The sequence below is a fragment of the Mustela nivalis genome, assembly GCF_964662115.1.
Source record: "Mustela nivalis genome assembly, chromosome: 14".
Lineage (NCBI taxonomy): Eukaryota > Metazoa > Chordata > Mammalia > Carnivora > Mustelidae > Mustela > Mustela nivalis.
Window position 1 is genome coordinate 91,149,502 of NC_139033.1, and position 27,365 is coordinate 91,176,866.

The 27,365-nt window shown below is 48.0% G+C and overlaps 1 protein-coding gene across 5 annotated transcripts in view; it reads right to left on the reverse strand.

Moving 5' to 3' along the window:
* SEZ6L (seizure related 6 homolog like) overlaps positions 1-27,365 on the reverse strand; it is a 183,006-nt gene that overhangs the window by 19,736 nt on the left and 135,905 nt on the right. For all 5 annotated transcript variants that reach the window (XM_082699031.1, XM_082699030.1, XM_082699029.1 and 2 more), the window contains exons 10-12: positions 10,484-10,680; positions 4,689-4,883; positions 1,678-1,869 (exon numbers count right to left, since the gene is read on the reverse strand). In XM_082699031.1, coding sequence (XP_082555157.1) covers positions 1,678-1,869; positions 4,689-4,883; positions 10,484-10,680 — 584 coding nt within the window. The remainder of the gene's footprint in view (positions 1-1,677; positions 1,870-4,688; positions 4,884-10,483; positions 10,681-27,365) is intronic.

Below are 27,365 nucleotides of genomic sequence, written 5' to 3' on the forward strand. Positions count from 1 at the left end.
AGCCAGACTCTTAACCAACTTAGTCATCACGGCGTCCCAGCAATGTGTTTTACACATTCAACAAACAGTAACTATTGTTATCTCTTTTCCCTTCTGAGCTTTGGTTTTCTGAGTATATTTGTACACACACACACACACACACACACACAGACACTCTACACACATACATGCACTTACATTCACAAATGCATACAATCTGCTTAGTATGATGTCTTACACAATCAATAATTAACGACCATTATCTGTAAAAGGGAGCAGATGTGTCTTACGTCTGAATCATACTGTATTTTACCTCCGAGATGTCCTTAGGTCTGAAACTCTAGGACCTGGACTAAAGAGGCAGATGGAGACCCATGGTATGAAGTCCAAGGTTCCTCGTTGCAGGGAAACCCAGAATAAGAAAGTCCCCTTTTGCTGTGCAGAAGCTTTTAATTTTGATGTAGCCCTACCAGTAGCTTCTGGAACTTGAGCTGACTGAACCCTTAATAGAGCTGCTCATAACATGCTCGTATAAAATATTAGCGCAGCTGACGGTTTCTCAAGTCCACATTGTGTGAGGCTTTGCTCCTTCTGCGTCATCTCCTTATTCCTCTGAGCCATGGTTCTGATCTCTGGCTGCCCATCGAAACCCTGGGGGTGGGGTGGGGGAGCTTTGAAAAACCTCACTGCTTGAGCTACGCCCCAGACCAGGAGCATCAGAAACTCCAGCGAGTTTTAAAACGTCCCGAGTGATCCCGCGCACATTCAGACTAAGCACCCCTGAACCACTGCTCTCTACGCCCGCTCCCTGGCATGAATATTAATTCTTCCCTTGTCAGAGTGTCTGTGGAAGACTTTTCCTTTTTGACTCTTTATGAGTAAGAAAGCCCCAAAGGCTTTTCTTAACCAAACATCTGTGTTAGTGACTTCACATAGTTAAGAGCAAACAAGAGTTTAAATCCACCAATTTCATGTCCTGTGGATGGCTTGATTGTTGGGCAGAGTCAGGTAGCTCTGGGTTTGGCCGTGGCCTCCACTATTAATGGGCTGTGTGACCTGGGGCAATGATTTCACTACCTGAACCTTAGTATCCTCTTTTTTTTTTTTTTTTTTTTTAAATTAACGTATAGTGTATTATTTGCTTCAGGGGTACAGGTCTGTGAATCATCAGTCTTACACAATTCACAGCACTCACCATAGCACATACCTCCCCAATGTCCATCACCCAGCCACCCCATCCCTCCCCCTCCTCCCAGCAACCCTCAGTTTGTTTCCTGAGATGAGGAGTCTCTTCTAGTTTGTCTCCCTCCTAGGTCCCTTCTTGTTTCATTTTTCCCTCCCTTCCCTCCAGGATCCCCAGCCCTGTCTCTCAAATTCTTCATATCAGAAAGATCATATGATAATTGTCTTTCTCTGATGACTTATTTTGCTTAGCATAACACCCTCTAGTATCCTCTTCTTGCAACAGAGACAACAGTGCCTTGCTCACAAGGCAGAAGGGAGGGGCATTTGGTAAAGGACTTAGCCTAGTGCCCAATACATGTACCATAAATGTTCTAGTACATATGCCTTTGATCTGGACAGTAATAACAGTAAGCCCTCTCAAATGGTGGAATGCCTCCTCCTAGCATCCCAGTCCTCCGCCAGGATAAGAGGCAGCAAGTCCCCGTCTGCATCAAGCCAACAGATAGGACTCACAGACGCAGTGGGGCAGGCGTGACGTCCAGATGGGTGTGCCAGTCTCGCGGCTGTAGCAGGTCAGAAGAGAGCTCCCTTCCAGCACAAAACCTGGATTGCATGTGTATTGGATGGTGGTGCCCACCAGCAGCACAGGATCTGAAATTAAGCGGGTCGAGTGGTCCACTTCCCCAGGGTCAGTGCAGTACATAACTATGGATGAAATCAGACCAAGAGGGCGTTAGGATCCTTGATGATCACAGGTTTGCTGAGAACTACAGAATGATCTGGAAAGTTTCCCAACTTGGTTCTTCTCCTGTTTGGAAGCTGCGTCTGAGTTCATCACTCATTGAAGGTGGCTGGAGAAGAGGACGGGATGAAAGAGACCTGAATTTAATTCCACATATAGGAAGTAGCCCAAAGAAATGTTTGCATCTGGACCCAAAGACCTATGTACAAGGTTGTTCACTGCACAATTATTTGTAATGGTAAAAAACAAAACAGCAGCAACAACAACAACAACAACAACAACAACAAAACAGGAAAAAAAAGAATGCAGGGGAAGAATTAAATATGGGACAGCTGTTCTATGAAATTCTGAGCACCCACTGAAGACAGCAAAGTGAGGGGGACCTTCCCTGCTTTCTTTGTGGTACCTGAATCTAGTAAAACAGCATCCATTACTTTTCAATTAAAAAATCAATGCACATAAAGGGAAAACAGTAAGCCAATTAAAATTAAGCCAATTAAAAAAAGAATGAAGTATGCCACATGTGTGATATGAAAAAGTATCTGGGTTTCTGAGTTGAGAAAACAGCAGTGGTAAAATATTCTTACCTATGGCTGTTTCTGTATGAGTATCTCTATGTCTTTATATGCACAATTCGCACATACACATCGATGTGTGTATGTGTAACACACGATGCATTGCAGCAACACAGAATAAGCTTTTAAGAGTGGTGTCATTTCCGGAGAGGAAGATCATGAGGGATTTTCACGCTGTACTTCCTAATTTTACTGCTGCTTGAGTTCTGTAAGTAAACACCTGCGGCTTGTGTCATGGGAAGATATGTTTATGTACATCTTTTGACGTCAAGAGTGTCGTTGAATGAATCACTGGAATGAATGAATGAAAGGCATTGGTGACCCCCTGGGATTTCTGAGGGAGACCCCACTGGCCTCAGGATGTTCTGCTCTTCTTATTCCACTGGAAGAGAAGCCACTGAGGCAGGTTGATGGGTCTCTGTCTTAGATGCACAGCGACAGGTAACCAGCACGGGAACATAAACGCTGATATCCAGAAGGGGCCCAGTGCAAATTCACTTGCTCTAATTTGGGTCTTTTCCTGGCAAAGAGTGAAGCAGCTGAAGAGTTTCCCAGAGAGAGCTAGTTTATGTCCCCTCCAAGCTTTTAAAACTCATTACCGCAATGTATATCATCATTATTATTTTAAACACTTTAAAAATCACCATCATCATTATTCTTTTATTTACTTATTTTTTAAAGTAGGCTCTATGTTCAGCCTGGAGCCCAACAAGGGGCTTGAACTCACGATCCTGAGATCATGACCTGAGCTCAGATCAAGAGTTGGATGCTTAACCGACTGAGCCATCCAGGGGTCCCTCAAAAGATCATGATTATTAAAAATTTTGAAAAATCATTATTATTCAAAAGGTTTAAAAATCTTTCTTCAAAAAATTTAAAAGCCATTCTCATTCAAAAAATTTCAAAAGTCATTATTCGAAATATTTAAAAACCATTATTGTTCAAAAATTTAAAAGTCATTATGAAGACACGTATGTTTAAAACATTTTATAAGTAATGATGGGGCTCAGTTGGGTGAGCGCCTGACTTTTGGTTTCGACTCAGGTCGTGATCTCAGGGTAGTGAGATTGAACCCCACATCGGGCTCCGTGCTCCGTGTAGAGTCAGTGCTCAGTCTGTTTGCCCCTCTCCCTGTGTTCCTCCTGCTTGCACTCTCTTTCTCTCTATCTCTCTAAAATAAATAAATACAATCTTGGGGGGGAACAAAAAAGAAATGATGGTGTAGATCATGTTAATGCGTCTGCGATGGGTCTCACCACCCCATGGTGCTTCTCATTGTTGGTTTTTTTAAATTTTCCATCATTATAAACACACACACACACACACACATGAACATACACCACATCCTGTTATGGAACAAGCAGATGTTTTTGTAGCCAATTTTGAGGATTTTTCTTTTTCATGTTTCACCAATTATAATTAATTTTCTTTGCCATTGGAATATTTGTGACAGGGATTGACTATAACCCCCCCCCCCTTCCCCAATACCCTCTTTCTCTGCTGACACTTAATATTTCTTATCGTGCAGCCTGTCACTTGAGGCAGGCCAAGCAGGTCTGCCAAAATCCCCAAGGAGTCCCAGCAAGACAGATGCAGAATGGAGGCTTGCGTAGGAGGAGGTAGGAAGCAAATGGTTAGCAGGAAGAGGCCAGCCTCAAATTTAGCTCCTCTCCCACCTCTGCTAAGATTCAGTATAGAAACCAGAAGCACCTCCTTTTTCTGACACTGTTCAAGACACCAGATGGAGCTATAATGGGTGGTACCTGGTCTGCACGCCTGCGAGCAGCAGGCAGAAGGTGCCGGGAGGCTGGGATCCATACTCTCTGGGGGAAGCCGGTTACTTGTGATAGGGGTTTCTAACTAGGGCCCCAAAGTCCAACTTGGATTGGTCTTGAGTGGTAACTACGGGTGTTTCAATGATGAATTTGAATGATCTTTTCACACAGGCTTCACCGCATTCCCTATTGTCTCTCCCTCTGCCTAGTTCCCTCCTTAACATTAGCCGCCAGGCTTCTGGAGGCCCCTGAGTCTGACATCCCTGACCTAGAACTCCAAGAGGACATTTGTGAGCAGCTCCAACCAGCTGGTGGAATAGGAGGGAGGCCAGATTCTACATGAAGGGATTCCGTTGCATCTACATGAAAAATACTCCAAGGGAGGGATTTATCACCTGCTGACCCAGAAGAAGAAAACAAGATGACTCTTACTTTTCTCACAAAATGGGGGGTCGCTGCTCCAGCTGAGGTCCCACTGGCAGGTGAGGGTGTCGCTCCCCACTATGTCGTAGCCTGGGTCACACTGGTAGGTGATTCTGGCTCCTCTCACAAGCTCTGTGTGAGAAGTGGTTTTCCAGCCGTTCTGGATCTCTGGCAAGTCTGAGCAGGAATCATTCCTTGACACCTCTTTAAAACAAAAACATTGTCATTAGATGAGTGGGGGGGCCTTTCTGTGTGGGGTTCCCTTTACAGATGTCAGGGGAAGGAGCAAACAGAATAAAAACTCTCCAGAAATAAGTGACACACTTTGAAATCCCTTAAAGCCCAAGAGCTCTGATGTATGAGATTTTAGGATGAGCTCTTCCTGTGGGCCTCTGAACTTACCAGGTTTGGTCTGACAACATCAGTGCAGGATTTGGGGAGACACAGAATCCCAACCCTGCCACTTACTAGCACTGTGTCTTGGGGGACAAACCCTTCTCTCTGTCTCAGGTCCTCACCTGTCATGACGCCAACCCCACCCTGTTATTCTTCCTGGAATTCACATTCTCGTGTACTCCCTGCAAAGGGGCCAATGTATGCATATACACAATGAACAGGCTATTGAAGGAGCGATGGTGTGTGGCTCTGGAGGCCAGGCCGTAAGAGACATTGAGAGGCTCTCCTCTTGCTTTCTGGAGAGAGCAACTGCCACACTGTGAGGCTGTTCAGGCAGCCCTCTGGAGCAATCCACATGGAGAGAATCCAAGACCTCTTGCCAACAGCTGGCATTGACTTGTGAGCCACATGAGGAAGCCATTTTGGAAACAGAGGCTCCAGCCCCAGTCAAGCCCTCGAATGAACTCAACCCTGGCTGACATCATGACTGCAGAGTCATCATGACAAATGCGAAGTCAAAACCATCTGGCATGAGATCCTGAATTCCGGACCCACAGAAAGTGTGTGATCATAAATGTGCCTTGCAGGGCACCTGGTTGACTCAGTCGGTTAGGTGTCTGTCTTCAGCTGAGGTCATGATCTCTAAGTCCTGGGATCGAACCCCAAGTCAGGCTCCCTGCTCAGCGGCGAGTCTGCTTCTCCCTCTCCCCTGTCCCTCCGCCCTACCCCCCGCCTCTGCTCATGCGCTCTCTCTCCCAAATAAATAAATAAATAAAATCTTTAAAAAATGTGTGTTGCTAATTTGGGGGGGATATTTTGTTATGCAGCAATGGTAGCTAACACACTCAGCCTCATCCTAAGAATGTCTGAAAATTCATGGGTTTGATGAATTTGTAATATATGGTTTTGTGATACAGATTTAGACAAACACTCAATTGCTGAAATAAAAATAATTATTGGTGCATTCCTTAAATCATTTTGCATAACATCAGTGAACATTAACCACACTCCAAAATAAGTTACACACAGCTCAGTATCACAGATTGGAATAATCCTGCCTTCCTTCTTGCAAATCCTCATTACTAAGGAAACAATGCAAAGCCCACTATTACTATTCTTGCATCCAAGTGCCCACTGCACAGATTTTGAGAAGAGAGCTAATTAGGCTGTATAATTAATCTGCAGTTCTTATATGCTTCTGGGGAAAGCCAAGCACTTTCCCTGTCTACAGGAAAGTCATTCTGAGAAACAAGCAACGGCTTTTCCTGGGATTTCATCATGATTTTATTTGGGGAATGGAGATCTCAGGGGTGTCTACAAGAATAAGGGGAGAGGGAAATGGCTTCTGGAATTGCTTCATGGGGAAAAGGGACCTCTATTTTTAGGCCTTTGAAAAATCAGCCAAGCCCTGGATTTAGGACACGGCTGCAAATGCTCAAACTGTGGTTGAAAAGAGGAGAAACAGGGGTAGATACTGGGTATGGGGTCTGTCTTGTGCCAAATGCTTTGCTACTGAGAAAGGTCTGCTGGTCTGATTTTTCAGTCTGAGCCAGCGTGGTGACATTCTCCCGTGGGACCTCCCATCTCCTCTGTGACATTCCTCACATTCCTGATGATCGATTCGGGGACACCAGGACTCAGATCTTGGCCCTACTGTTTACTAATTCAGTGGCTTTGCCCGAGTTAGACAGCCTTCCTGTTCTTCAGCTCCTAGACTCTACCCTCAGAGACTCTGATTCAGGAGTCCGTGTGTTTAGCTAGCACCCTGGATGGAGGTTCTGGCATCATTGCCCTCGTGGGCCCTTAACTTTGTGAAGAATGAGAGAACTGGCCTAGGAGTTGGAGGACTTCCTTTCTGGTCATTGTTTTAGAAGCTGTGTGACTCCAGTCATGTTGATAAACATCTCTGAACCTCATTGTCCTCAGTCGTAGAACTGAGACAAGAGTCATGACCCTGTCTATCGCTGAGGGTAATGTGAAAACTAATTAATGTGCACTATATGACACTTAGGTGAGTTCTACACGGATTCATTCATTTGTTCAACTAACATTTTGTAAGAACTTACTGTATGTCAGGCCGTAGGAATATGGGGATCTGAAGTCATGTTCCCAGTCTCATGGTCAAGATTAGCACCACGGTCCAACTTTTGGGTAAAAAAACATACCTAAATGCACTGAGTACGTGCCACCATTTGCCAGTCTCATGGTCAAGATCGGCAACCTGGTCTAACTCTTGGGCAAAAGAAATACTCAAATGCACTGAGTACATGCTGCCATTTACTGGTCTTCTGCTCATGGCAGACATCATCCTAGGTACCACTGTCATTTGATTGGAGTTGACCTACAATATGGAGCTTACTTATTATCCTAGGATTAGAGAATAAGTACACGTGACTAATATCTCTTTGAAAAACACTGCTTACTCAGCTCTGCTTTTTTATTTCCTTGCCTCTATGCCCTTGGCCACAGACACTGATGAGGAGAATGGTTCTTTCCTTCTGTCTAGGTAAAGCAGAATTATGAAAGGTCAGAATGAGGTAATCCCAGAATGTTCCTGTGGAACGTTTACCAGCAGTCCTAATAGATTAGTCTTGGCCATGTTGCAGAGCTAGGTGCTGGCCTTGAGATCATTTTAGGAGCTTCTGAAATCTCCAGATGACCATAAAACCCCCGAACCTTCTATGTGATCCCTCTTCTCAATGAGAATTGCATCTACGTCTGGTTAGATCTAGACCTGGGATAGCAACTACCTCTCCCATGCCACAGCAGACATCACTGGTCAATCATGTCACTCTCCCTCCACAGACCTCAGGTGTGGACTCTTCAGAATTCTTTTCAACATGGTCTTCAACATGGATAGTCACAAGGAATTGATTGGCATCAGAATTAAATACAGAAGCCCACCTGCCTTCCCTGTGAAATTGAGTGTGTGTTTCTTTGACAGAAATAAGGCTATGTATCCCTGAAACCCTGAAACCACCTCCCCCACTTTCACCAGCCAGAGAAATAAAGGCAGGGAGAGTGGTCCATTCATGCCTGGCTCCTGGTGCCTAGTTCAGGGGCTGGCACATGTGCAGAGACTCTTGTGGACAAAACTCTGTAGAAAGTGGAGATAATGCATTTTTAAAATGAAAGAAAATAATATATGGAAGAGTTCCTGCTAATTTCAAATGGTCACACAAATCTTAACTTTCAGCTTCAATGAAGAGGAACCCCTTCTCTTCATGACAGCACCACACTGAACGTTGGCCAGATTTCCGGGTTAACCTAGGGTGGCCTTGGATAGGGTCAGATTTCCACCACTGAGCTGAATGGGGTTTCAGAAGACTGACTTGGACACCGGAGGAGACAAATAAAAAAAAGCTATGACCTCATTTCCCAACTGGGGAGTGGGGGGCAGGGGAATGAGGAGTAGAGAAGTTTAAGGAGAGAGACTGAAGCCAAGTCACTAAAAACTCTCCCTCCAAAGGCAGCTGAGTCTGGATGGTGCCTCACCTGGGCAGCCAGCACAAGCCGTCCCCCAGTGTCCAGAGCCCTGCCCAGTAAAGAGTGGGCAACCCACAGAAAGCAGCAGCAGTAGCACTCTGAAAACACTTAGCAGCACAATCAAGGGGGAAAAGGCCTCCAAGAAACCTGAAAAAGATCAACACTTGTGTCTGTCCCTCTGAGAGGTGTAGGCAGAGTGGGCAGGGATGAGAAACATCTAAGAGCTAGAAACAAACACACAAAAAAAGGCAGGGGACTTATTTTCAGATGCATCTGGCTCTTTGAGATAGCCCAAGGTCAGAGAGGGGGCTTGTGTTTTAGAGGCAAGAGGTGGGACACAGAGAATACTTCATAATAGAGATGGATGGGCAAATCTTCAAGCCGGGGGGAAGAAGGAGTCACAGACGGAGAATCTGGCCCAAACCAGATGGTTTTTGATGGTGGGCGTGATAGTGGGGAGACTTGGCAAAATGACACCCCCTCATTTCCCCCTTTTCCATCCTGGAAATCAAGATGTCTGCCTCGTTCCTGGGCAACTCAAGCAAGTTCTCGGATTGCTGTGTGAATCCTGCCCATTGAAATGCTCAGCGTGTAAAGATCCACCATCCTGGATGCCAAGAGGTGAGGTCTTAAGTACCCCCTTGTGTCTCCCAAGTTCTCTGCTGTTGCCAAGAATATCAGAGAAACACTAAGAACTGGGGGACCCAGGAAGCCCGGGTATGAGCCTCAGTGTCTGGCCCTGAGAAGCAAGACCTTTATCCTCGGTGGCCCAAGGCTTCTTCTGCTGTGACGTGACAGGATTGGAGCAGAAGCTCTGTCAGTTCAAATTCTTTCTGGGGCTGAGATTAGTGGAACTTCACAGCCATCCCTGGACTGCTGGCAGCAGAAGAAGTTGGGTGGTGGTGGGGTGTGGGGGTAGGGAGAGAAGGAGTTCTGTTTGGGCCATGTTAAATCTGAAATGCTGGTTAGACATGCAAGAAGGTAGCTAGCAGGGAGTTAGGTGGAAAGTTCATGGAAGAGGTCAAGGTTGGAAGTACAAATTAGGGGCAATAGAACACAGAGAGGCATCGCATTGAACCTCGGGACTGGATGACAGTGTATGGGGGATGAGTCTGGATGGACAGAGGACAGGGCTCAGTGTGGTGCTTGAGACCCTCCAGTGTTCTGAGGAGGGTGACAGAGCCAGCAATGAAGAAGAGGGGGTCACAGATGAGGAGTGAGGAGAGAAGGCTGTGGATGGAAGAAAATAGTAAGAAGAGGTGTTGGATGGCCAAGTGTAAACTTGGCTTGAACTTTATAGCAGCTTTTTTTGGGTTTTGTTTCTGCTTTAATGTGAGAGTGAGAGGAATGGTCTGGAAACCCCATTGAAGAGCAAGGAAGATACTTCTTGCCTCTCCGGGTCTTATAGTATAGGGGGTGGGAGAGAATGCATGGTCTCCCTTGGATGGGGCTGCAGAGGAAGAAGAGCCCTTAGGGAGAGCCCAGCTTCTGGTCAGGCAAGATGGTGGTGATGCTGTTTTGAGAAGTTGCAAATGCAGGAGAGTGTGCTGATGGTTTAGGATCCCTGCTGACTACAACGGAAACACCACGAATCTGAAAGTCACGAGGCATCATCTACTAGGTCCTGATATTGAGCCTCTGGAGCAGCTATCAGTTTTTTCCATTTTACAGATGACCAAAAGGAAGCGCAGAGAGGTCAAGTGACTTGCCTTAGATCACACAACCATTGACAGCAATACTAAAACTCAAACCCTGTTGTTTCCAACCTGAGAGCCCAAATGCCTAAAAGCTACACATATTTACTGTGCCAATATATTAAAAGATCCATGTAACACAGAACCCCCCAAAAAACATATCCAGAAGAAACCATCTAAACACTCACACACTCATGCACACACAAAAGGACTAGAGGAGACACTTACCTATGTAGTTCATGATAAATCCCTGGCCCTTCCCAAAGATGAGGCCAGCGGGGTCTGAGTGGAACTGGATAGTTAAGTCCGGTGTGGATGAGTACAGCTTCTGGGGACCACTGTTCCCAAGATACTGCCCCAAGATGTGAGGCATGACCTCATCGCCGTCATAGATAGTCAGGATGTCACTGTTGCTCAGGTTCAGGCTAGAGGAACAGGGCAGACAGAAGAGGAGGGGCCTTGTGAGACACAGTTATGGACATTTGACAAGCCTTTGATTTATTTTTTTCAGGCAACATACTCAGCGGCAAGCTCCAGACTAGGTAGGAACTGGGGGTGAGGTAGGCAGAGACCACAGGGGTGAGCAGGACAGGCTGATCTTGCCCGCGAGCACGCATGGTGCCTGGGTTTGGGGAGGGACTCACACGGGAGATGGTTCCCTGCAAGGAGCTCATCGCACAGTGGAATGCTGAGTTGTAAGAGACCTGCGTTCAGTGCCCGGGAAGCTGAGCGCCGGGCTCTGGCTATCTGCCGGGGCTGTGGCGTGGGTTTTCCATTCTCAGAAGCAGAACAAGTCGACTGCCTCCTAATTAGAACCTGCATCTCCATGTTGGGTGAAATGAGCCTTCCAATCATTATGTGGCAAAGTCCTCAAAATCAGACCTGGTATCTGTGATGTTCAGGGGATGGGGCAGAGGGCGGGACGGAGGCACTTTATTCCTGAAAGAGGCTCAAGCCTGGAATCAGTATTCATAGTGTGAATGCGGGAATGCAGGCAAGGACCTTGACACTAAACAACAGGATGGCAATACATAGTTAATAATCCAGAAAGTGCTTCTGTGTGCAGCGGACATATGTGTGATGGAAGGTGTGCTGGATAAAAATGGATCTCTGATTGAAAGAATGCTAGGTACATCAGCATTGGTTGCGGACAGGTAGTAACTCATGCCTCTTTTTCCTCCCAGTCTCCTCCTTAGCTTCTTTCTTACATCTCACTTTTTCTTGTGTCCATCTCCCTAATATTTTTGAACACCTATCTGCCAAGCTTGGGTCAGGGGACATAAGAGTCACAGAGCAGTAGTGGATTTAAACTAGGAAACCAGGGACTGTGGTGGCAGTCATGATCCAGGTAAGTGCAGAGAGAGGAGACTGGGTAGCATCCTGGAGGCTTCCCTGGAGGAGGTGATTGATGCTTGTTTCGGATCATCAGGAAAGTTTAGAGGACTATAAGGTTGATAAGCAGGGGATGGTGAGAAGGCAAAGCACAGGTAGAAGGAGTTAGGGAATGAGATCATGGCTCCTGAAGGAATTTGCCCAGTGGTCAGTGTTCTCTAGCTGTGGCTATAGACACAGAAGCCTGGAGGGCTGTAGCGGACAGACAGTGCCTGAAGAGAGGGGCATTCCAGGAAATGGTCCCCAGCAAAGTTCCTAGAAATGGATGCAGAGTACAGATAGCCCTCCCTCCTGACAGCATCACCCAGCACCCAAGGGCAGTATTCCTCTTCCACAGTCTGGGAGGCTGGAGGAGGGGTGGAAACCGCCCAAGCCAGTGCTTCCTTCTGGTAGTAAGAACAAAGCAACAGAAAGACAAGGAACCTTTGTGGAAGGGTGGCTCCCACAGGGCAGGGGATGAATTGTATTCACAGTGATGTCCTCCCCAGCACCTCTCACATTCCTCCTGTAAGGTCATCCCAAGGGCCAGCTTAGGGAGATTCCAATTGCCCCCAAGACCGCCATCAGCTTCCCTTGCACCACCCCCAAAACACTCTCTCGTAACAAAAGCTGTCCATGTGTGGCTTCCAGACAGAGCTGTAGAGTCATACCCTCTGCCAGTTTCCAGCGAGGGCTCCAGCCTATAAACCCTATTGCGCTGAAATTCTGAAGTTGCAACCTTCCCTTGCATGCCATTGGTGCTCCATAAATGCTTGGATATGAAAGAGCCTGCCAGAGAGTCTCTTTGATAGCAGAAACGGTGTGGTTGATGCCAGCTCTTGACCTGTGTTAGGGAAGAGCCTCTTAACTCTGAGAACTGTGAAAACATCAGTGGTTCACGAAAGCGCTGGATTAGGCTAGTGTGAAACATGGTAGATCGCCAATATTTATTCCTTAAACTGACTTCACAGCTGATATACTGTTAACAGTGAGTTCCAGAGAGTCTGCAACTTGGCTTTCCTCTATCACTCATTTCAATGATCTAAGTGTGGCAGAAGCATCTTCAAGGGGGCAAATACATTTCATTTGAAAATGCTAGCATGGTTCTTTGTGCTTTGTAAAGCAGGAAGCGGCAGAGTGCACTGCCTTGGAAAGCAGTATGCTTTGGTTAGTTTCTTGGCTCTGATACTTGCACGGAGGGCACCAGTTTCTCTGAAGTTCCTAGACTGTGAGTTTCCAGTCTATGTCATGGGCTGCCGGAGTGAGGTAAGGCATCCCAGAAATCTGGGATCAAACATCAAATGCACTGACAGCACCTGAAAAAATGCGGTCAAGTAATTTGAATGTGGCATCCTGTCACCGTGTCATTATGAATGTCACCATCATCACCAACATCTCCACTCCACCACCACTAAGCCACACTTGTTATGACCATCATCCTCACCAGCATCACTGTCATCATGGTCGCCAAGATCATGCTCCCTTTAGACAAATGTTTACCCCAAATGACATCAGATGACTTCCATTTGTGGTTTGCAACAGGGGTGGTTTTGTCCCCCAGGAGACAATGAGCAATGTCTAGAGATGCAGTTTTCCCAACTCGGTGGGGGGAGTGCCACTGGGGAGGCGATGACAGGGGTACTGTTAAACATCCGACATGACACAAGGTAGCCTCCCACAACCAAGAATTATCTTGTCGAAAATGTCAATTGCGCTAAGGTTGAGAAACATTAACTTATGTGAATGCCTTTTGTAAACTGTGTGCAACAGACCATTCATTGCAACATCTATTGTCCTGGGATTTCAGCAGAAGTCCCCTAAGCTAAGAATAAGCAAAGAGCATAAGAAGAAAGAAAGCATTCCTACTTTTTAAAAAAAGCTGTTGACTGAAATTGGGTCCTCCAAGAAGCTGAGCTGAGCAAAGAGGAGTGTCTCTTGGCATCTGGCAGATCTGGAAGGCCACCCCAGGCAGCATGGTGAGTAAGAGAGAGAGGATGAAACAAAAGAGCCAATGCGTAGTCATTGGTGGTAGACTTCCACTGCGGGCACTGGGCTCAATTCTGCAGGAATGGTGTAGAACATGCCTTGGGGGAGAGGGAACTGGGAATTTAGCTTCCACCTCCATCCCTCATTGGCTCTGAGGGGTACCAAGCCCTCAGAACTTCTGGGCTTCTCATGAGGTGCTTGCAGTAGGAAGGCATGGTGGGAACACAGTGACAGGTGCAGCAGGGCTCAGATAGGGCCCTGGGGACACCTGTTACCACATCAATGCATCTCTTTCAGTCTAAACCCATTCTCCCCTATCTCTAGCTTGCAGAAGGCAGAGAATTTATTGGGTCATGGAGGAGGCACGTAGGAAGGAGTGACCCAGAGACAGCATCACTTGGGAGGAGGAATGGGGGGAGAGGAAAAGTGTATTGCCCTCCCCTTAAGCCAGGTAAGGAGGGCTTCGAGGTCACTCTTGGTGGTATAGCAGGTGTCTCTGAGGTTTGGGGAACAGTGACTGCTTTTGATGCTCCCCAAGAGAAGAGTAATGACAAAAGTCAGTCCAGACATGTCTGCCTGCTTTGGGGCAGAGCCAAGAGAGAAAGAAGCATTGGAAGTCAGTTGCCTATTGTTGATAAGAATGGAGAGAATATTCACATTTTCTGGGACCAGATATGGACTTTGAAGACAGGAGCCACTATGGGTCTCCTTAAAAGTCTTCCCCATCCTGAAAGGATGATGGGGTCCAGCAGGAGGGAAAGCCAAGAGCAGCCAGATTCAGGAGGCTTTGTCTTCATCAAGTTCCCCATAACAGAGGAAACCCCCGGCATTCTGTATCTTCCATAGCAGAATGAGGCTGTCCGGTCAGGCTCTTTTTATTAGAAGGAAGCCCCTTCCCACCCCGCCCCATCCCACTGCAGAATTCCCAGCCCCAGGAGCCCTGTGGTGGGGGCAGGAAGTTTGAAAATGAATGGGGTTCAGGTGTTTTATGATGAGTAGACTAAGCCACACTTGTTATGACCAGAAGACCTAAAAAAATTGAAGCTTCTACCCTGAGAAGTGCCAAAAAACAAACACACAAACAAAGACCCCCCCCCCCCAAACAAAACAAAACAAAACAAAACAAATCCCAAACAAACCATGAATGAAGGAACAGTGTAAGAATAAGATTATCCTCTGCCGAATCCTTCTGGATCCACCTTTCTGATGGATGGGTTCCACCAATATATGCGAATCCTGCCCACCTCGAAAGACAAGCGTGCATTTCACCTGCTGTCCAGCCTATCTATACACCAGGGGCATCCAGGGTCCCTCTGCTGGACCATCCTCAGCAGCTGAGGTGAAAATGCAGACTTAGCAGCCCAGAGACTGGCCTGGGGCAGAGCAGGGGATTTCTACTGAGGACCTGAGTGATGTGTCAGCCAGAGACCATCCAGGGAGGTGCTGAGAAATCAGGATGTCAGCATGACTCCAGGACAAATGAGAGGAGGAGAGGTGCCCGCAGGTAGGCGGGTTCGATGGGACTGGAGTTTTTCTAGCAGGTGCCCCTCAGGGAAGATGCCACAGGGCCAGCCCTTGACTGCTCCAGCCCCTCTCTGCTGCCAGAGGGCAAGGCTTTCCTGGAGGTCCTACCAGGAGACCTCAGCTTCTGGGTCTCCTTCTCGCCCTGTTTCCTCAGCTGCCGCCTTTAGGTTCTCTCCATCCTTTTTCAGTTGAACTGTGGGACACCACCTCCTTGCCTGGCCCCAGTCCCTCTCCTCAGCAGCCAGATGAGTCTTTCCAAAACATAAATCTGGCCCCTGCATGGAGCAGATGAATGGAGAAACAAAATGCGGTGTATCCCTACAATGGCTATCGTTCAGCGGTGAATAGGAACAAAGCACGGACCTATGCTATATCAGGCGTGAACCTGACTTCCCGCCGAGTGAAAGAATCCTATCACAGAAGGCCCCAAGGTGCATGATTGCACTGTGAAGAAATGTCCAAAATAGGTAAAGTCATAGAGACAGAAAGCAGCTTGGTGGTTTCCAAGGACTGGGAGGAAGAGTCTGGGAGGAATGGAGACTGCTGGCTTAACAGGAGTGGGGTGTGTTTTGGGGAGGATGAGAGTGCTTTAAAACCAGACGGGGTGTTGATTGCACAATACTGTGAGGGTACTAAGTGCCACTGAGCTGTAGAAGTTAAATTGGTTAAGGGCACATTATACAAATTTTCAATTACAAAGACATTGCCCCTCATCTCAGGGTTAAGTGCAAACTTTTGGCCCTAGCTTCAGGGTTTCCCCTGTACCTATTAGCTGCATCCCCTTATCGCCCCACAGTTTCATTCCTCACTATCCCTTTCAACCCCGGTATTTTACACTCCAGCCAGAATCAATGATCCGTCAGTCTCTCCAAGGTATGCGGAAGCACCTGCAAGGCTTTCCACTATTGTCCCCTCTAGCCTGAATCCTAATTTAGCCTTGCTGCTGTAGACCTGGGTAACTCCTGCCCCCTCATCCCCATCATGGTCTTTTGTGATTTACTCCTGCACAGAGCCCCCATTGCCCCATCTGAGTCTAGGCTAGGGGCCCCTTCTGTGCTCACCCCTCCTAGGGAGCTCAGCACTCGGCACTCCAATGGTCTGGGGCATCCGCACCAGACCAGAAGCTCCCTGAAGCAGGGGCAGGTCTGTTCAGCTCCCTGCTCTCTGGATCCCCAGCTTGACACCATGCTGAGCATGTGTTGGATGAATCAGCATCAGCCCAGGGCAGGTGTCTGGAGCTGAGCCTCAGTTGGCACCCAGGGTGGGCTGTAGCTCTGATCCCATCTCTGCCTGGAATCTTGATCCCAAATGGACTTACTTGTATCAATCGTGGGAGGGGAACCCCTCTTGTTTTGGCTGCTTTCAACACTTGCCTCCATGGGTTAACTGGGAAGTTCTATATGATTGAAGCTGCCCCAAATGATTTCTGCTCCACCAACTCCCATGGCCCTGATTGCCTGCCCCCTCCTTTCTTTCCTGATCGTTGCCAGAATCAAGCTTGGCCCCATGACACCGCTACATTGCCTGATAAGCCACTCCAATGCCAGCCCATGACCTTGACTGGCTACGGTGTAGCTCCTTCTCCCTCCCCACTTTGACCCTGCTCCAGGCATAATCTGGAGCCCCTTCCAGGGTCTGAGCAGCCATCTGTGGGCACACTATCCAATGCTCCCACTTCTGGTATCCTCTGCCACCTCCTCCTTGTTTCTGGGCCAGATCTCTGAGAAAGATCTCCCAAGATCCTCAGTTAGCTTTTGAATAACAACAGAGTCTTAAGCACTCAAGCAACAACTTACACTCTAAGACTTAGGCTCATGCCCATTTTCTAGATCAGGAAACTGAGGCTCAACTGGGAGAAACAACTTGCCCAAGGTCACAAAAGAATCAGGTCCAGGACTCTAACCTGAGGTGTGTTGGATGCCAAAGCCTGAGATGGGAACCACTATTTTACATGATGTCCCGTGAAAGCCACATGTACATGTCTCCAAAAAGTGACGAAGGAACGCCTGGGTGGCTCAGTCGGTTGAGCATGGGACTCTTGATTTTGGCTCAGGTCACAATCTCAGGGTTGGGGGTTTGAGCCCAGCATCTGACTCTGCTCTCAGCGGGGAGCCCGCTTGCGGTTCGTTCCCTCCCTCGGCCCTTTCCCACTAAGTAAAGAAATAAAATATTAAAAAAAAAAAGTGTGACTCGCGCCAGTCAGAAAGTGTGAAAAACATTACAAACAGAATCTGCAGTATGAGGAGGCCCCACTTCATGGCCCCCGGCCTCCCGCTGTGCCTTACGCTCTCATGGCAACATCACTAAAGTCCACTCCATCAGACTCGTCATTTCAACTGTGGTTTCCCTGCCAAGGTAATATTTCTTCTTTACAGATCCCTGTGTTGAAAGACTGTCTCCTGGGCACCTGGGTGGCTCAGTGGGTTAAGCTGCTGCCTTCGGCTCAGGTCATGATCTCAGGGTCCTGAGATCGAGGCCCGCATCGGGCTCTCTGCTCAGCAGGAGCCTGCTTCCCTCTCTCTCTGCCTGCCTCTGTCTGCTTGTGATCTCTCTCTGTCAAATAAATAAATAAAATCTTTAAAAAAAAAAAAAAGACTGTCTCCTAAACATTTTACATTTCCTGGTAACAAATCTGCCTCGTTTTCTTGTCATTATTGATGGTGTATAATTGAGTATGTAATAAAACCAGCGTTAAACTGATGGCTTTAGTCTTGGGGGGGGCACTTTCTTTTGGTAGACAGAAAGTTTCTGCTACATTTTTTAGTATACTTCAAAAGAATCTGGGCACCCCGTGGCTCGGTTGATGGAACATGTGACTCTTGATCCCGGGTTTGTGAGTTCAAGCCTCACATTGGGTACAGAGATGACTTAAAAGTAAAATCTTGAAAAAAAAAACAAAAAAGAAGAGTCTGGGAAGGGTGCATAAGAAACTCTAGTCACCGTGGTTGCCTCTAGGGAGGGGCACAGGAGAGGAGGTTGTTGGCTGTGGAAACGAGGGAAACGTAATTTTCACAGTAGATTCTTCTGTACTTTTTGGCTTTTGAATCGTGTGAATATATTACCTCTTCAGAAAGGATAAATATAGCTCAAGAGATCCCCATTATTGTTTTCAGTAGGGTCTAGAGAGCCAAAGAGCTTAGGGTAGGATACAAATTTGATTCTGACACAGATTAGCAAACCCTTCTGGGCGGAGTCTTTCTTTTCATGGCCAGCAGAGGGCAGTGTGTGCCTAAGCATGGTGTACGCTGCCATTCGGGGGCTGCAGGTGCCCCCAAGGGGGAAGGTGGTAGGTGATCTTTGTAACTGCAGTTAATATTCTACAGAGGATGTAGAAAGAAATGATGAGCAAGCCACCTTGCTTTTCTTTATTCCTGTTTAAACAAATGGCTGACCCTTGCTTAGAAATCTTGCCTTTAAAAGGCTTTCCCCAGGGGCGTTCACGAGATGATTTTAGCTAGACAAACGTATTTGAAAATGTCTAATGGTTATGTATTTATTTAAATGTGAATTAGAAAATATATATAAATATACGGTCTGCACATCAAACTTCTAATTTCATGGACATTATTTTGCTTAGAGTAAGCCAAGTAAGAAAGCAAGCCAATTTATATGCAGTTTAAGGGGAAAAAAAATCAGAAGTCACCGGTGATAGAACAGGGCTGTGGAAAAAGCAAAATGAAGCCCACAGAATCAAGTCCAGTTTCTTAGCCTTCCTGGACTCCCGAGGGCCCACTGTGGGGGCCCCAGCCCGCTTCTGGTGTCTCCAACGTCTTCCTACACCAGACCCCTTGCAACTCCTAGACCTGCTCAGCATGTGCTGGTCCCTTCATCTGGAATAAAGGGGTCTCACCTCTCTGCTTGACAACATTTTATGAATCCCACGAGTTCCCTAGGTTCTCGCCACCCCACCCTGCATTTACAGCCATATGATAATGAGCCAAGTTTTCCATAAGGCTTCCGGCATGCCAGGAGCTCTACCAAGCACTTCACACACCACTTCTATCCTCAGACAAAGCCTGTAAGTACTACTATCTTCACCCATGTCACAGAGAAGCAAACTGAGGCACCCAGCAGTGGAGAAAATACTGCAGCTGGAACAGCGGGTCGTACAGAACAGCCAGAGTCCAAACCTATGGCAGAACCTGCCAGCTCTCACAACGGATTGCTCAAACTCCCTGAAACCACATGCTCTTTTATTTTCTTTTAAGGTTTTATTTATTTATTTGAGAGAGAAAGGGAGTGAGCAAGAGAGAAACAAGCAGATTCCCTGCGAACAGGGAACTGGATGCGGGGCTTGATTCCAGGACACTGGGATCATCACCTGAGCTGAAAGCAGATGCTTAACCGACTGAGCCACACAGCCACCCCCTCTCCATGCCTCTGCCGTATCCCCGGAGCCCAGCACAGGGCTTGGAGCAGGTGAGGTAAGTGTCATTTATGTGGATGAATTATGGTGACTTTTTCCTCCATTTTCCAGATAGGCAAACTGAGGCTCAGAGAGTTTAAGTGACTTTAAGAAGACATTGTGTTGCAATTAAGACAGGACCTCCATGGGACTGCAGAGATGCTAGTTAAATAAACCATAGGATTTAAATAAGGGGGTAGAGAGAGACCCCAGTACCCATAAATGCAGGGTTAGGTGCATTAAAATTTCTAAAAAGAACTGTTCAGAGTTCCTTTGTGTCCATTTCTCATCAGATCCCCTCAACCACAAAGCTATGTCATGAGTCCCATTTTACAGAGGAGTAAATGGAGTTTTGAAAGGCTCGGGTCCCAAGGCCTCTGAGCTCCTTCATGATGCTGCACGACCAGACTGACAGGCCTCAGCACTGTGGAGTTTCTGAGGATCCCTGTGGCCCAGTGCTCGTTTGGTTTCAATTAAATTTGATAAAATGGCAGAAAGAACAAGAAACCATGCCAGCTCCAGGGAGGACATAAAAAACCAATCTTTCTGCCTCCCTGAAAGGACACCTGAATGCATTAAAAAATGCACAGTTTTCTTATTGCCTTTTTTTGGTGCTTCCTCTCTCCCAAGACATTCACCAAGGCGTCCATCGAGGTCAGGTTTAGGACCCAGGCTTGGCCGGTGGGTCTCAGTTCTGGCTGCACATAACAGTCTCTGGGGAGATTTAAACCATCCACATGGTGGTTAGGCTGCACCTCCAGATCACTCAGACCCTCGGCATCTCGGGAGGTGGGCCCCAGGGTCAATGTCTCTCAAAATTCTCCAAGAGGCTGCACCAGCAGCCAGGACCCAAAGGGACTGCTATGCTGTGGTTTCAGTGTGGAGGAGCCTCAGACTCTGTTCTCCACCACCTTCCCTCTCTTCTCTGGTTTCTCCCCATCTCCACCAATTCCCCCTTTCCTCCCCAAAGAGAAAGAGAAGAATGAGACTCCTGTGCTGGACATGCTTTTCCTCTGCGACCACTCCTGGACTGAGCTGCTTCTCATTTCCACATCGTTGGCTGGGTGGCCCATCTCTGAATGCTGCACACAAAGCTTTGTCAAGGTCAATGACAAGACAATTCACACCCAGCCTCCTGAACCCGGAGAAAACCCACCAGCTCCTGGCTGTTTCATCTACGAAAAAAGTCAGTCCTTAACAAGCTTGGTGATCTTGCTCCATCTTGAGAGACAGAGCCAAGAGAATGGGCTCTGGTTCAAACCCTCGAAGTGCTGATTTCTAGCTGTGTGACCCGAGAAAGTGGCTTAACCTCCCGAGCTTCAGTGTCCTCCCCTGTAAGATGGGGATAATACAGTGGAGAGCAGTAAAGGAGGCCATGAGGGCCAGGAATTTGATTGAAAGGCCATCTTTGGCCTTTAAATGAATATTTGTAATGAATGATACAGTCCTGCAAAGGGATGAGGGAGAGAGGTAGGCTAGTGTGGCAGCAAAGCCCCGGTATCAGGAGATCGCTCCTAGAGCCACCCTCTCTGCGACTTCTCTGCTCTGTGACTATGGATGAGTCTCTTACCCAACCTGGGCCTCAGTTTCCCCAGGTGACAATCTCAGAATCCATGAACCGTAAAAAAAAAATATATATATTAACAATGGCCACGATCTCCTCGTGCCTCACGCTTTCATTTTGTTCGGAAGGCTGGACCCAACATTCCCCCCTTCCCCTTTCAGCAGCAAGAAGGCATCACAGTAGGGTTCAGGGACAGGTCTCAGACATAGGTTGGTGAAGCTTGGGCTTTTGGGGACCTAAGTGGGACCACGGACAGATCTGTGGCCCTGCCATGACTTTCCTGTGTGGAGATACCCACACCTCTTCCTCTTTCTGGATAGGAGTTTCTCCAAATATATGAAATTAGTGGGTGGGCTGTGAGGTCTTCTCCATTAGGACCTCTAAATCAGGGCCCAAGTGGTGACCCTGAGAGACCACCATTAAAGCATAATTAAAGCATAATTAGGGGTGGACTGCAATTTCTGGTGTGTGTGTTCATGTGTTTGAATGTGTGTTTGTCGTGTGTGTGTTTCTGTGTGTGTGTTTCTGTGTGGTGTGTATGTGTGGTGTGTGCATGGTACATGTGTGTAGAGTGTACATGGCATGTCTGTGGCATCTGTATGGTGTGTGTGATATGTATGTGGTGTGTGTGTGTGGTGTGTATATAGTGTGTGTGTATATGTGGTGTGTGTGTGCTGTGTGTGGTGTGTGTATGGTGTGTATATAGTGTGCAATGTGTATATGGTGTAAGTGGCATGTGTGTGGCATCTGTATGGTGTATGTGGTATGTATGTGGTATATGTGTGGTGTGTGTACAGTGTGTGTGTATATGTGGCGTGTGTGGTGTGTGTGTGGTGTGTGGGATGTGTGTGTGGTGTATGTGAATGTATATGGTGTATGTGTGCGTGGTGTATGGTGGTATATAGTATGCAGTGTGTATATGGTGTGTGTGATGTGTGTGGTGGGTGTGTGTGCAGTGTGTATGTAGTGTGTGTGGTTTGTGTATGGTGTGTACAGTGTGTGCACAGTGTGTATATGGTATGTGTGGTGTGTGTGTGGTGTGCGTTGTGTGTGTGAGTGTGTATGGTGTGTGTGTGGTGTGTGGGATGTGTATGTGGTATCTGTGTGTGTATGGTGTATGTGGTGTGTGTGGTGTATGCTGTGCAGTGTGTGTGTGCTTATAGTGTATGTGTGTGTGGTGTGCATGTTATGACACGCACATGAAGTGTGTGGTATACGCACTCAGGGCTGGCAGATGCCCGTGCACATGCGCACACACTCACACACAGACACACGGGTGGTAGGGGCCCGTGCTCTGCGTGGCCGGAGGAAGATGTTACCGAGCTATCCCAGCAGGAACTGACAGCTGCTGGACGTGTCCCTGTCATTCCGAATCCCTATCCCAGCACACACACAGAAGGCGTCACTCGCGGAGCCAGTGGTGGCCTGGCTGGGCTGTCACAGTGCCCCACGGAAGCCAGTGCAGGCGGGGGGGCGCGTGGGCCGTGCGCAGGAAGCCTCCTCCAAGACAAAACCCCGAGGGCTCACCTGAGCTCTCCTGGGAGGTGCCAGGCGGGCATCCAGTGGCTTCCCCTCGGCCATGGCCATCGGGGGACCATGGTCATGGCCACCGGCTGCACACACTGTCCATACTGCAGCACTGACCGTGCCACTGGCCCGCTCAGAACTCTCAAGGGCTGCCGGCTGCTGTCAGGATCATGTTGCTTCCATGCCGAGAAGGGGTGTGGCCCAACGGGCTCAGCGTCAGACAGCCCGGTCCCAACTCTGGAACCCCACGCCCAGCTGGCCAGCCTCCAAGAGCCCCTCTGAGCATCTCTGTCTTCCTCGGTGACATGGGGGACCTCATTGCTTGGACTCCTTGGTTGCTCTGAGATTTAAGTAAGCTGACCCAGGGACCCTGCCCACAGAGAGCCTGGCTTGAGGTAAGGGCTTGATCCGTGGAAGTTGTTATCGCCAGGCCTCAGGCCTTCGGTGATCTAGTGCCATAAGCAGCCCCACCGTGCGCCATCAATAAACCCCACGGAACAGTAAGTGTGCAAGGCCACCGCATGTCAGGGCTTCATAAAACAAGTGGCTGCATTCCCCAGGGTGTCAGATTTAATTGTATGCAAATGCCCTGAGCTCCTAGGCGTGCACCGGCAAGGCGCTCGGCCCAGCTCAGGACGGGGTGCGGGTCCACTCCCACAGCTTCTCTCACCAACACCAGGGCTGCGAAGAGTATGGAGGGGCTGAGGGGAAGGACACAGGCAGGTGGTGGGAAATGCCACCACTGACCATGTTCATCCCCGGAGAGGGGGAGCAATCAGGTGGACGCCTGCCTGGGTAGCACTTTTCCATGAACCCTCTTGATACCTCAATGTCACACCAAATGCCAAGCTCAGGGTCCATTAATCCTTATGAGTGCATGGGGGTGTGTGTGTGTTTGCATAACAGAGTTCAGTGTGTGTACCTGCCAGGAGAAAGGATTCACCATGATTATCCCCATCAGAGCTGCCAATTATGTCATTCACTGTGTGTAATGTACCAGCTTCTTGCCAAGGGTTTCAGCCTCTCAGTCTCAAAAAAGTGGGTACCATTATGATCCTCATTTTAAAGAATTTAGAGATTCTCTGAATTCTCTGAATTTTCAGAGATTCTCTGAATTTAGAGATTCAGAGAAGTAGAATGGCTTTTCCAAAGTCACACAGCCAGTAAGTGGAAGAGCGGGGACATGAACCCAAGAGTTCCTACCACAACCAAAGGCCTTTTCCTCTCTCCCACATGTTGGAGGCGTCATTTAGAGAATGAAACATTCTCAGAGCCTTCTAAATTCCAGGTACCTTGGGGCTGAGCCTGGGTGGCTCAGTTGGTTCAGCATCTGCCTTCAGCTCAGGTCATGATCCTGGGGTCCTGGGATCAATCCCTGTGTTGGGCTCCCTGCTTGTGGGGAGCCTGTTTCTCCCTCTCCTCCACACTCATGCCTCCCCCCTCCCTCCCACCCTCCCTCAAATAAATAAATAAAATCTTAAAAAAAAATAAATTCTAGGTACCAGGAGCTAAGTGCCAATCATATCTCCTTCACTTCCTAGGGGTGGGATCATAGGCCAGTTTCTCACCTCTCTGAGCTTTGGATTCCTTCTGTAAAATGGGGATGGTGAGGGCCACCCATAGGGCTGCTGTGCACAGTGATGTCATTAGGGGCTTTGAAAGAGGAACTGGGAGACCTGAGGTCTGACCCCCACTCTTCCCTGGCAGAGGCGGCTTGAGTGCAAACATGATTTCAAAGCTCTGTCCCTCCCTGTGTTCATGCTCTTTGCAGCAAGGCTTCAAGGCACCTGCTGTCAAGAGGTGGAGTGTTTCTCCACCCTCTGATGTGGGCTGACCCTTGCTCTGTGACTTGCCATAGCCAATTCCTAGGCTCAAGAGGTCTTGCATTCTGCTTCTCACCTTCTTGGAACCTGGGCTAACCACCAGGGGAAGAAGCCTGAGCTAGCTGTTGCAGGAAGGAGCAGGGGGCAGAGAAGCAATCCCTAGGCCTGCCCAGCCCTCTGCTGGCCAACCCACCCCAAACGCATAGGAAAGACAAGCCACAATTTACAGAACCACCTACCCAACCCATCATTGCTCGGAGATGCCCACAAAAGCCAGGCAAAAATAGAACCGCCTTGCTGACCTGTATACTCGTAAGATATGATACAAGCTTGCTGTTTGATGCTGCTGAGTTTGGGGGTCATTTGTTAGGCAGCAATAGCTGACTGACAGAGTAACCTTGGGACAGACTCTTCCCATTTCCAGGCCTCAGTTTCTTTATCTGCAACAGGATGGGATTTGGGCTCTGGGAACTTGGCTGTTCTTGGATTACTTACAACTTTTGGCCCTGAGGAAATCCCATCTCCCTCCACTAATGGACTGAAGGTTTTTATTTCTACTGGGGCCATTGCTCCCATGCTTTCTGCTGGACATCTGTGCTCCTGGGGTCAATGCTGCCCTTGACTGCTGACCCTTCTTTCTTGCCTGGATCTCAAGCTGAATTCTCGCAGCCCAAAGCAGCAACATCCCTATTTTAAGGACTGTAGTATCTGGATAAGGCACTTAATTTTTAGGGCTCGGAATTAACTTAGCACAGTACAGGTTGGCAGTAGCTGAAGAGAAATATTCCATGGCTATCAATCATACGGTTACTGGGCTTTGTTATTAGGTCCTTTTATTTTCTGGTTAGAGAACCGTGTTGGGCCCATAAACAGGGAGAGATTTGGGGCTTGGCTCTGGAGCAGAGTCAGAGAAAGCAAGCTGGATGGAGCAGGGTGACACTTTTTTCTTCCAGAGATATATGGTTGCAATAGGTCCCCAGAAATGGGGGTGGGTAGGGTGGGGGAAGCACCTCTCTGAGCCTCAGTTTCTTCTTCTGTAAGATGGGGCAAGGCATTTCTCCCTTATGGAGCACTCATTACTATTTACTGTGGGGTTATAACACTGGCTTTGGTCAAGGAGATTTGAGTTCAAGTACCCATTCCACCCCTCCCCAGCCGTGTCCTCAAGGAATTTTATCTCTCTCAGCCTTTGTTCCCTTATCAGTAAAAAAGGGATGACCATGGGGCACTTAGATGGCTCAGTCAGTTAAGCATCTGCCTTTGACTCAGGTCATGATCTCAGGGTCCTGTGATGGAGCCATGTGTTGGGCTCCCTGCTCAGCAGGAAGTCAGCTTGTCTATGTGCCCCTCCCCCAGCTCATACTCTCCCTTTCAAATAAATAAATAAAATCTTTAGAAAAAAAAAAAAAGTGGGGGGTGCTTGAGTGACTCAGTTAAGCAGCTGCCTTCAGCTCAGGTCATGATCCCAGAGCCCTGGGATTGAGCCCCTCATAGGGTTCCCTGCTCAGTAGGGAGCCTGCTTCTCCCTCTCCTTCTGCCACTCTCCCTGCTCATTCTTTCTTTCTCTTTCACTGTCTCTTTCACTCCTAAATAAATGAAATCTTGAAAGAAAGAAAGAAAGAAAGAAAGAAAGAAAGAAAGGAAGGAAGGATGGGGAAACCTCAGTGACATCACATAGCTGTCCTGGTAGGAGTGAAATGATTTAATATGGGGAAACAGGCAATTGGCTGGGTGAGTGTAAGACATTTTTCATATGGTGTCATCATCAATGAAATGATGCATGCCAAATACTGAGCACAAAATGTGGCACAGAGTAAGGGATGAAAGTGGGGTTGACTGTGGTTATTTGCTGAGTTTGTGTCAGAAGCTCATCATCTCATGCAACAGATGTCTGTTGAGCATCTTCTGTGTGCCAGGCGGGGAATAGCCACCTGCCATCACCTGACCGAGGCCACGGAGCTAGTGGGGGTAACAGAGACCCGATTTAAATGTACCCCTTTTGGACTCTAGCAGCTGTTCTGTCTCCCTGTCATGTGGCACTTTCAGGACTGTGACTGACTACTGTGCTCAGCATCTGCAGCCACGCTTAAGTTGTTTCTCAGGTCCCAGCTCTGACTTGCTGTGTGACGCTAGGCAGGTGACTTCCCCTCTCAGCTCTTCCATTCTACAATGGTTTCACCAATAAATACTCAATTCTTTTATTTTCCTTTCTATGCTTTATCTTGAGAGAGAGAGGGAGAAGGAGGAAGAAAAAGAGAGATTTCAGAAATTCTTAAGGTTTTAAAAGGCTCCTGCTCAGTGGTGTTTTAGGTAAGACGATGGAGCTGAGAGGTACATAGTGGGTTGGGGAATAGGCATTTGGAGTATGAAGGAGGTTTAGCCTGGGGGGGGTCCTGACTTGTTTTATGATTACACTCCCTCTTCCCCCCTCTAATTCCAATAATGCAAGGCAGACATTTCTAATTAATGATGCAATTCTGGGCATCCACTTGGGTCTAACGGTCCCTATTGTCACGGCTTGAGTGCCCTGCTCCCAGAGGATTCCTCCTGGAATGCCCTTCCTCCATTCCAGCGTGGCCACTGACACTCTTCAAGATTTGGCTTGGAGGTCACCTTCTCTGTGACAAAGAGCTAATGGGGCGTCCTGCTCCCTGCCTCCCCCTCACCCCTCCAGCCATACCACCTAGCCTGCATCTGGCCAAGACTGTCTTTTTATGGCATTACTTCCCTTCCTGAACTTTGAGTTTCTGGAGGTCCGGAAACCTCCCTGGTGCATCACGGAGACATAAGTCTGGTCCCCGGAAAGCCTGTTCAAGTCCCTAAAAATGGAGGCTATGGTGTGTTTGTGAACACTGGCTCAGTCCTCTGTTAGCCGTGTGACCCCAGAAAGCCACTTAACAAGTTCTCTAT